The sequence below is a fragment of the Formica exsecta genome, unplaced genomic scaffold (genome assembly GCF_003651465.1).
Source record: "Formica exsecta isolate Colony F162 unplaced genomic scaffold, ASM365146v1 scaffold218, whole genome shotgun sequence".
NCBI lineage: Eukaryota > Metazoa > Arthropoda > Insecta > Hymenoptera > Formicidae > Formica > Formica exsecta.
The window spans coordinates 409,697-421,385 of NW_021849477.1; the positions used below are offsets into that span (position 1 = coordinate 409,697).

General features: G+C 35.3%; 2 protein-coding genes across 2 annotated transcripts in view; one reads left to right on the plus strand and one right to left on the minus strand.

The window, feature by feature from the left end:
- The window catches only part of LOC115235329, a 2,051-nt gene extending 1,499 nt beyond the window's left edge, over positions 1-552 (minus strand). The window contains exon 1 of the mRNA XM_029807031.1: positions 388-552. Within this exon, the coding sequence (XP_029662891.1) occupies positions 388-552 (165 nt within the window). The remainder of the gene's footprint in view (positions 1-387) is intronic.
- LOC115235330 overlaps positions 1-11,689 on the plus strand; it is a 108,108-nt gene that overhangs the window by 39,431 nt on the left and 56,988 nt on the right. The gene's annotated exons all lie outside the window — the stretch shown is intronic.

Here is an 11,689-nt window from a genome sequence, read left to right on the forward strand (position 1 = left end):
GGAAAGAGGCAATAAAATCACGCTATGGAAAGTATACAAAACGTTTGCGAAGTACTTGGCAAAATTTATACGGTAGCTTGATTTTCTACAATTCTATGCGTGTAATATAATTTGGTTTAAAATAATATCGCTCATTCTTTCTAACAATTTTATTAAACTGTAGGTAGAAAGATCCTATCTCGGATATCAAATCTGATTTTTAGAAACTGTGCGTGCGTGTTTTAACAACACGTAGCGTGTTGGTTATATTATCTCGCAAAAGTTTTATAATATTTTTATATAAAAGTTTTATTTATAATTACAAAGAGAGAAAGAAAATTTTTTAATTAAAAAAGAAACACAAATTTTAAGGATGTTCTTTTTAAAGCATTATTTAAATAAATTTACCTGAAAGTTACTACCCTGCGGAAAAATCAAGTACCTCTTAGGCCGCGATAAGATTCTGGGCACGATATCGATCTCTGTTGTGTTCTCATCGATGATCGTCGAAACGGTGCAGAGAATCAAACAATTCAAGCATCCGACGAAAAAAGAAAGCCGGTAGTCTGACATATCCATCGTACGTCAGAACGTTAATGTCTTTTCGTATTATATGTACCCCGTCTGTAAGAAACAGAATAATTTATACTTAAAATTACAAAAGGAGGTCTCGTAAGAAAAAGCTCCAGGAGCTCCAGGAGTTGATTAATAAAATGTTAATTTTATATATATAATTTTTATTATAAATTTATACACAATATCTTGGAAAAAAGGAAACAAGTTCTCGAGTAGATAGATCGAGCTCTTTTAATATACGTTAATTAATAACTAAACTCACAGAGCGACACAGAACAAAATCACGTGACATAAGTAAGCGAGATCCGATAAATTCGTTTCGTCATCGATCAGCGGTTTGTCACGAGATAGTCATCGTTACACTAACCGGCCATGACCGGCAGTGGACGATGAGTGCAAAGATTTGACAAAGTAATTTTCGCTAACGGTAATGCCGATTATTGGGAGTTTCTTTGCTTTTTAACAGCTCGCGTTTGCAGCGATGATTACTTAGTCAAACAAAACGAAAGTCTGTTTGTGCACGAGCGTTTTATTTATTCTTACGTCGTTTAAACATTGCATAAGATACGGAACTAAGACGTTATCGTTCTCGTTATTACCGGTTATGATTGTGCGTTTGCACAACACATTTTTCTGTTTACAGTCTGCTCTTTAATGAGAGAGGGAAAAATTATAATGAGCATAAAATATACATCAGCGCTGAAAGAGATGTGGATGGGAAAAAAAGAGCTTTTATCAAATACATACTCCGGAATGAAAGCAACAATAAATATAAATAATCGACATGCGCGCGAACTATAATATATAAAGTTTTAAAATGATCACATTTTTAATCATTATGCATCAGCAAGTACTCGATAAATTTATATTTTTAATTTATTCTTGAAAATAATAATTTCTTGATATCGATTACCTTATCGATTAATAATTTATTTATAAATACGAGATTTCTTTGAATAGGACACAATTACTCTAATAATTATTAAATTATCGTTTAATGAAAAAAAATCAGAAAAATATTGTAGAATAAACTTATCTCTTTTAACTTCACTCTTTTCTTTTCTTTCTCTCTTTATTTTTTTTCTCTAATAATATAATAGTTTATAATAATAAATTTAAAAATATTAATTGCAAATAAATTACTTCATAATGTGAGGCTGTAAATTATACTACATTATAACTAAAAAAATTTGTGGAATTGTAAATAAAAAAAAAAGTATTTAGTCTTTCATGCAAAAGCAACTATTAAACGAAAATTGCAACAATTAATGAATGCATTATATACACATACACATTTTGTATAATTAATAATTTAGCGAAAATTGCAAAGTTGGATCTCGATTCATGGTATGTTTACTGTAGTTGATAGTTGGTCGAGTGTTTCGCATACATCGTTGAGAACTTTTGCCCTGAAGTAAAATGCGGAGCCACCGCGTAAATCCCCGCGTGGATACAAGTCCACAAATTGTATCCGCAATTAAGAAAGTGGACGGAAAGTCGATAATTACATTCTACGATCTTCTAAAGTTCTCGAAGATTCCTCGAATACTCTGTTAATTAAAGGCTAGAATATTTAATTTGCTGATAGAAGACTGATACATATGTTGCGCTCTACACAATAAAAAGCTTTGCAGCAATCGGGTGAGTTATCCCATCGGAATACAAATTTAATTGATCTCTCTCTCATTAAAAAAAAAAAAAAAGCATTAAAAGCTTACATATTTACGTTTATTAAAAGATATTTTTTTAAAAATCAACAATGTTTAAATTCTTTTATCTTTATTTTAAGTTTTGTGTGTTTGTAGTCTTTAATATTCTTCGTTATTACACATGATTTATGCTTATCCTTAGTAATGATTTATTTTATATACGAAATGTACATCATTGTATATATGTACAAGATAAATCAGAAATAATGCATTCTTTATTTCGATGTTAGAAAATTATTTGCGTAATTAGTTTATTCTCAACAAAAATTATATAATTGGTTCTGTATATCGCGTATTAAATATCTGTGCATAATTACGGGGTGTATGAGTTTGAAACCTGCGATAAAGATGCGTGATATCAGAATAAATAAACGGGATGAGCAGCAGAGGAGATCGTCATTTAATTTTACTTGGGATTTTTCAGTCCATTTCACCGTCGCGCTCTTTCAACCCTTTATTATCTCCGGCGAACCGCTGCTATCAGCGAATCCCTCTCGCACACATCTCCACCGCGGCCGAATCTTTTTGTGTACCGCGTCAACTCGGCATCGCCAAGCACGTAATATTACCCGCTCGCGTGGATCAAGCCTGACAAAGCCAGGCTCTTTAACGTACCTTTTCTTCTTTTTTTTTTTCTCTCTCTCCTCCCTCGGAGCGACTCCTGTGTCGTCATTGCAACGGAGTCGCATAGCGCTTTCCGTTAATTGCATACGGGAGTTGCGCGCGCGGCCGGTTTTCTGACAAGAAAACCACAGAGCATTCTAAATTAATGCTTTTCGTTAACGCGCGGTCCACCGGGACTGCGGCCGTATGCAATTATAACCCGTTCTCTCCTGGAATGCGACAGTCCTGACACGACATTCTCCGCTGGGATAATAACGCAGATAGAAACGGGGACGAGCGTTCTGAAAGGGTGGTATTCGAATTTTATCCCGCCGGTTCATCGGAACGATTACAGATTGATTTTATTGAACGTGGATCGTTGATCGTCGGAGCATCTCGTCGGTGAAGCTCCCATGGGGAATAGAAACGTATACTCACAATGTACATAATGGAAGTTACCGCAATTGCGACACGCGAACCGTCGAGGAGGCGCGTATATAGGCGAGAATTTTCTTTGTTGCGTTTCTCTCACTGATCTTTGATACGTTAGCAATGATGTTCTCTCGATGGAGTATATAACTGATACTTTATTTCCAACATTTGACAAAATTTAATTCTATAACATCGACACTATTATAGAGATCTTTTTTCTTTTTCTTTTTGAAAAAATCGAATCTGTTCTAAATCGTATCTACATCTATGGCTTTTGCAGGTTTTTCGATGATCAATTTTGGAAAAAAAAGAATTTGAAACTTAGCTCTCGTTCAGAAACATCGTGATTCTCCTAACACTTTGTCTTATATATATAAATCATTAGAAATATGGCACCTAGGAAAAACATATGATTTATATTGAGTCATTGATTTATAATGATAGTTTCAGCGCGCTACTTCGAAGTCTCAGTTATTTATCGCCGTTAACATGTTTGCTCGGAGATAATTATTAGAAAAAAAATGCCTTGCAATGTATAAATTACCGATAGTCCGTAATTAACAATTTATATTTTTAATCATTAAAACTTTCGCCGGATACCGACCTTTGACGTCCTTATTTGAATGCAGTCCTCTATCATGGACAAAACTCGAAATAATTACATCGCAAATTTATTTACATGCTAATAAAGCAATCTTACAACGCCGTGTACATTTATAATAAAATAATCTGTGTCATGGGATTCATCGTCGGGCAACAATGCACAGCAATTAAGAGTACGTATTTATGGAAAAATGGTTTCTTTGTTAACAAGAAACGTATTTCAAACGAAATACTTTTTGACATAATTGTATAAAATATAAAAATGACAGCATTCCAACGTATTGGATATATGTATATTATAATCAAGATTAATTAATTATAATAGTTATATAATAAATTTTTACATTCGATAGATGATCGAACAATGGATACTCAAGACAGGAAACTTAAAAAGTAATCGAAATAAAAATCGAAGATATTTTCCTAGCAAAAAAATTCTTTTTTTAGGTAATTTTACATTATTATACGCATAAATGTAAACCTTTTATCATAATATTTAAATACTGCGACTTTAGCTCATTAGCGTAATTGTAAGCCAGCAATTGTAGCCTGACTTCTGAATAATATGTGTTTGCGTTGGCAAATGGTGAACGTAAAGTGGGGCACTTTTTAATTGCCAGATAGTCGCGCGATAGTCCAAATTAATGCTTTTCGTTGGAACTGGACCAGCGCTGCTCGTGAGTAGCAATTATAATCGTCCTGTCGCGGGAACGTGACAGGCAAAGGATACGAGAAAGAGAGACAGAAGAGAGAGAGGGAGAAGAGAGAAAGAATAATGCACGAAAACGAGAAATATTTTTTTTTCACGGTAGCCATTATACGAAGACAAATTAATGGCGCTGAGGGCCGTATATAACGCCCGGTAGAAATATCCTTTCGCTCATTTTTTGTAATACGTGCTCCACACTCTCTCTCTTTCCCGGTCTTTAGAGCTAAACGTATATTTTTACTACATTTAGTCGGCTGACGTACCACCATATTTTATCGCTTGCCGTGTCCGGTGCCCCGGAATAATTCGAGTGCGGTTTTGCAGCGTGACAAATGTTTCATTAACCGCTGTCATTTCTCACAGTGTCATCTAGTGATAACTGTAGGGACAATCGCGTAGGAATGAGGCAGGTCTTCAAGCGTTTTTGTAACGTCCGTGCTTATTTCAATGTGAAAAATGAAATCTCCTACAAAAACGACTAGCAACTCCAGCCAGACACGACAATTTTATATTGCGCTGAATACATAACTGTATTCACTTTATTCATTTTCTTGAATAATGTTGCTTCATTTTTAACATACATTATTTACAATGTCATTATTTATCGTAATAATATTCGAACATTGCCAAGAAAATAACAACTCGACTTTTTTTCATCGATTAACAATACATTGTAGTATAAAAAAATGTGTGTGTGACTTGTGAATATTAATATTATATAGAATATTAATTTTGTAGAAATAATTACATCACAATATATTATTGTATATTTATTTTGTTTGCGATAAACAGATAATCACTCGCTAACTTGCACTCTTTGATACTCCGAAAAATACTAGCTCTCCGTAAAACTATTAAACCCGATTAATTCCAAAGGGCAATTCTTGGAATGACGCTCACAGAACAGCGGATCTTCGTGCCAAGTATCATTATTAATGTACAATCTGAAAGCAACAAAAGACGATTAACACATCAACAACGTAATTAAAATTAATATATTTCACTACACTTACCTCGCGAATAACTTTAATATTTTCCCTATAACGCCATCCTGCTGCCTCGTGTATTGTAAGGCTTGACAGACATTCTTCAATAAGCAAGAACGACCGTCGAAACCATGACTGAAACATTTATCGCAATTGATCAATTTATTTAAACACAACTAGAAGAGAGATATGCGTTATCGAAATAAAAACAAAGTTTTAATTACAATCAACTTAATCACGGTAATTACGATACTGGAACAAATCAATGATACCGAGAAATAATGATTTAATAAATCCAATAAGCGTTAAAAACTCGTTAGAAAGGACTCAAAATTATTGAAAAATAATGAATATCGTAGGAATTTATTGCGGAGTCACATTTAACTCAGTTATTTAATTATTCTAATTGCCCCTACTAATTGTGTGTCGAGAATATATAAATTAATTTCTTTAAATTGTTATATAAATTAAGTTTCCTCGATTATGCCTAGAAAGTCGACGCACGGAAGACGGCATTGCACCATTGACGGTTGCCTGCAATCCCGCTGGCAACGGATGTCTTCGGTCAGTCGACCGGAAATACATTCCCGCACCACCCTCGTTTTAACCGCTTGACCGACACCCCCGACCACTATCCCACCGACCGCATTCCTCTCGCCATCTTTTCCACTCCCTCGCGATTGTCACCATTCTTACATTATGTAGCGTGACTATTTACAGTATTTATTACCTTTCGTACACGAGCTCGGCGCACTCGTGAATGTCAGGTAGGGACCGGATGTTGCGATAGTCGCCGGTGGTCGGCAGTTGCCATGTTGTCTTAAAGCCCGACGCTTGCGCGAAGATCGTCGTATAAGGGAGTGAGTTTATCTTGTAGTTCAGCCGATACTGAAAGATCATTTATTCACCGTGAATCCCGGAGTTATTTTATAACTCTCCCTCTCTTTGACTGTCGGCCAAAGAAGAGTCTAAATTCTCGCGTGGCCCTTTCGAGATGACGCAGCTAAAGCCATAAAATAATTGCGAGAATACTCTGGAGAGATATATTTAAATATTCTAGTACCAATATATTCTAGTGTCTCGATATATTCAACGTCCATAAATTGGAATCGAATAGAATAGATAGTCGAATAATTTGAGAATGTTTGATGCAACTATTCGAATATTTTATTTTAAAATTAAGAAGATATTTAAATCGAAATACATAGATTAATTTTTTAAATCTGATCAGATTTATGCTATTCGAGCAGTTTTTATACGATACGCATGACTGCATTTTTTATTGCGGACTAACATTCTCAAAAAAAAAAAAAAAAAACTTAATTTATTTTCTTAAAAGAAAAAAGAATTTAATGTAACATTTTTCTATGTGCATAAGTAAAACAATGTCGATCAAAATAATATGTTAAGTGTTGCGTATATACGATGCTATTCGTAAACTGGTTGTAACGAGACAACGTTGATTCATGCATATTGATCCTAAGCCCTGTTTTTGCCCTGTACATCGGATAATGTACACGGTAAACACGGCGCGTATCATCGATATCGCGGTGCACTCCGTCGTAAGTGCACCAGATCATCATGTGAGAATACTCTGGAGAGATATATTTAAATATTCTAGTACCAATATATTCTAGTGTCTCGATATATTCAACGTCCATAAATTGGAATCGAATAGAATAGATAGTCGAATAATTTGAGAATGTTTGATGCAACTATTCGAATATTTATAATTTAATTTTAAATTTATTATTTAATTATTATCGAAAGTGAAATAATTTTAAATAAATTTCGCACATTCTGCATAAATAAAAGATTCCTTTAAGAACAGGATCGAAAGAAGGGACGCGAAATTGTGCGCTGAAAGTCGCGCGAAATTTCACCTGCGGAATTTGAAATCATAACTTTGTATCAAAGGATTGCGGGAATATATGAAATTTCCGCCGTAATCTTTTTAAGAGAGCGAATTTCCGATCGGCCGTTCAATTCGCCGTGGAAATTGCCGGGAAAACTCGATTTTCGTCTCTTATCCGAATTATTCTATTGTGAATTACTTCTCCATCTGAAGTAAAGACAAACGCATTGCAACGTTACACTGTAATTCTTTTGCGCCACGTATAATTTTCTCCTCCCCCGTAGAGATCACCCCTCGTGATTTTATCTTTACGTTCGCCCATAAATAACGAGACACTTATCGTGAAATTGCGTCTCCGCGTCGCCGCGATTCTTACGAGTTATTTCCTCATTATCCGCGCGAACAATATAGCGAGAAAATCTCCCGCGCCGCTTATCGATTTCTTCCGTAAATAAAGTTCTCGGACATCAACTTATCCTAAGAGTATAGAAAAATATTTGAGAGACTTTGTGTAAATTTTATTATAATGTTGCGTGTGACGTTTTCGCTTTCTTCGTTCTTATCCTCTTTCATTTATGAAAATGCTGAATATATAAATTTTATATATAAACCGTTGGGGCACAAAATTATTGAAATCTCGATAGAGTTGAAGGGTAACAAAGTCTCTTATTTCATCATGGCATTTACGATCATAGGCATCAAAGTACTGAATATTCTACATCGCGAAATGTACACTGAATCGTCTAACAATAGTTCTGAACTGGTTATTCACTAGTGCGTCTATTCTGAATCGCGCTTGATCTTCTCGACGTATTTCCTTCTCGCGCAAGAAGCTGCCACGGGGATGGAACCATCGTGCCGGTTTCGCGGCGCCTATTAACCGGCGCGTGAATCGCGCCCTGGTATTTCTCCCCGTGTAAACGCGACGGAAGGATGGTGTCGCCTGGATCTGGCAAGCCGTTTGTCAGTCGCGCGCATCCCGCCACCTTACCACCTCTGTTTCTTAACGGCCGAAAATACGATAAGGCGATCAGATTTATGCGCCCCTCGCGCCAGCCCATCGAGACGAAATATGTATGTGCGCTTTGGATCGTCGGATGTGTGTGCGTGCGTGTGTGTGTGTGTCTATAATTTTCCGGCAGCGCTCTACTGCTTCCAAAACGCGTTCTCGGACTTGCGAGGAAGAGGATAAAAAGCTAGATGGACGGAGAACGTGACGGTCGCAAAATTTTGCGCATTTATCGTCGAAAGTTTAAAAGATGAAGCATCTCTATGAATTATAATTAGCGATTATTAGCTTGCTATAGGTTTAATTAACTCCGCGATTAAAGATTTGTAAATATATCAAGGTTGCTATTTATCGCCAAACAAATATTTCGCTCAATTTATTTGTTTGAAGTGGAAATTGAAACAATGAAAGATGAGAATTATCACTCTGTTATTGACATATTTACAATATACGATAATTATTCCTTCAACAATTTGTATATATACATTTCTTGTATTGAAATTTATATCAATAATACACATCAATAATTAATTGATGATGTATCAAACAAAACATTCGGAATTTATATTATTATTTATATTACTAATTTATATAATCCTATAATATAATATAATTTATAATTTATTTTAAAATTAAGAAGATATTTAAATCGAAATACATAGATTAATTTTTTAAATCTGATCAGATTTATGCTATTCGAGCAGTTTTTATACGATACGCATGACTGCATTTTTTATTGCGGACTAACATTCTCAAAAAAAAAAAAAAAAATCTTAATTTATTTTCTTAAAAGAAAAAAGAATTTAATGTAACATTTTTCTATGTGCATAAGTAAAACAATGTCGATCAAAATAATATGTTAAGTGTTGCGTATATACGATGCTATTCGTAAACTGGTTGTAACGAGACAACGTTGATTCATGCATATTGATCCTAAGCCCTGTTTTTGCCCTGTACATCGGATAATGTACACGGTAAACACGGCGCGTATCATCGATATCGCGGTGCACTCCGTCGTAAGTGCACCAGATCATCACGGGCTGCATAATTCTTCTGTCATACAAGCTAGCCCAAATGCTCGGATCTTTCGGAGAGACACCTGCTATTTTCTTAAGCAACAAAGACTGTACGTATATCCCTTCCTGCTCGTGTCGCGTTTAATTCTATCATTTCGAAGAGCAATTCTATATTTGTAATATCATCATCGTCACAATTGCATTTACGTAAATCAGAATCGCTGTCTTCGTTTCGTCAATGCAAATTTTTACTCGTGCGGACACTTTCGACATGCAATTCTCGTATATTGAGAGACATTAATTAAATATAAAGATATAAAAAAATGCCTATGATCCTAAAGATTATTAGATATAAAAATGCGACAGCGAAAATAAACACGAGAGCAGAAGATTTTCACATCGCGTTGCAAATTCGACACTAGCATGTTCTAAACATTGTATTCTTCGCACATTCGCGACATTGCTGATCAATTTCCATTGATCTGGATCTCGTCTTTTTTTTTTTTTTTTTTTGGTTTGTATGTACTTACCGTACGGGAATGCGGAGAGCGCGAAAGCTTCATTCCGTATTAATGGCCCGCGCTACATCGTGCTTCAAAACATGCCCGCCATCCGGCGGCTTCGTGCCTTTTAAAGCGAAAATACGGATGTAGCTCCGATCGGTTTACATTATAGCGAGTATCGTGTACATATAGCGCATAAATTCCTCTCTCTCTCTCTCTCTTTCTTTCTCTTTCTCTCTGCAACGGCACACCAGACGCTGCATAAACAGTGCCATGCCATGCGCCAGCATGGATGATACGGGATGTTATTCAACATTGATTCTTATATGGCTTTTTACGACCCGTTCGAACGAGCGATCCATTTACCATTGATGCACCATGTTCCTTTAATACGTCGGAATTGCGAGTGAAGTTTTTTTTTTTACGGAAGTAAAATAGATGGATTTCCATCTATTTTATGTTCTCCCCTTGTTTCTGTACTTCCCGCGCACAATCCCGGAGATGGAATTAATTCGCATATTTTCATTAATATCGCGCGGAAACCATAGTTTATTACATTCCATAAAATGTAATAATTGATATTGGCTAACGTACCCGCACATTTTTCGAAACGCACGTTTCGAATAATTTACAATTAATTATAATATGATCAATACACAAAAATTACGATTGATTTATAATGCTGAATCATAGAGTAGATTTTTTTCTATAATTGCTCGCACAATCGTATAGATTTCTTACTAAATTTCTTTCTATATTTAATGTACATTTCAACAACTTCCTGTTTTTCGTATTAACGAGAAATAAATTTCTTGCTTATTTTAACTTTCAATAAAAATTTAACAGAGAATACACAGCAGAGAACACGTTGCAAAGTTTCAAAAAATGCTGTTTTTACGGCTGTCAAAAATAAACCTGATATTGCGTATTCAACAAACATATTCAACAAACAAGTTTATTCTTACAGGTGTCATGTACTTCTAGAAAGATAAGATTTAATATTTATTTGCATTACGTTTGACGAAGCCGGATGCGATGAAATCGTATAAATTATAAAAGGTGAAAAAAATATTTTCTATTTTTCCGCGTTTCGCGCACGCACACAACTGTTTCATGAAAGACGAAAAAAAGCAAGCACTTTATCGCATTTGAATATCGAAATTAGAGAAAAGCGACCGGTGCGAAAAGAGAGAGAGAGAGAGAGAGAGAGAGAGAGACAGAAACAGAGAGAGAAGATGTGATTTGTACAAAAATAAATAGTAGAAAAACCGAAATAATCGGAGCGAATTACTGCGCGCGCGGGAATTCGCGTAAAAAATTCCGCAAATCTCTTCGTTGGACAGATACATTTTCGCGTGTCTCGTCCAACAGGATAATGAGAATGTAATTAATTTAAAATGATATATTCATCGGCACTTCTCGATTGTGCAATGCAAATGCAAAATATTTCCAATAACATTCTTCGAGCGATAAGTTCAATCGGGCGGAATATATTTATATGAATATATTGTATTTCACAATAGCGTCCCTTCAATATTTTCGGTGTCACGTCGAAATCGAACTACGCGTTTTGAACATATGGTAATATCCGCTCTGCATTAGAATTTCGATTTAGGGAGTCAAACCGGGACCATTATTCGCGAAATACTCTGTGAGAGTATTGCGATCTTTGACTTCCCTACATCTACAGCGTCGTATATTTAGCATTT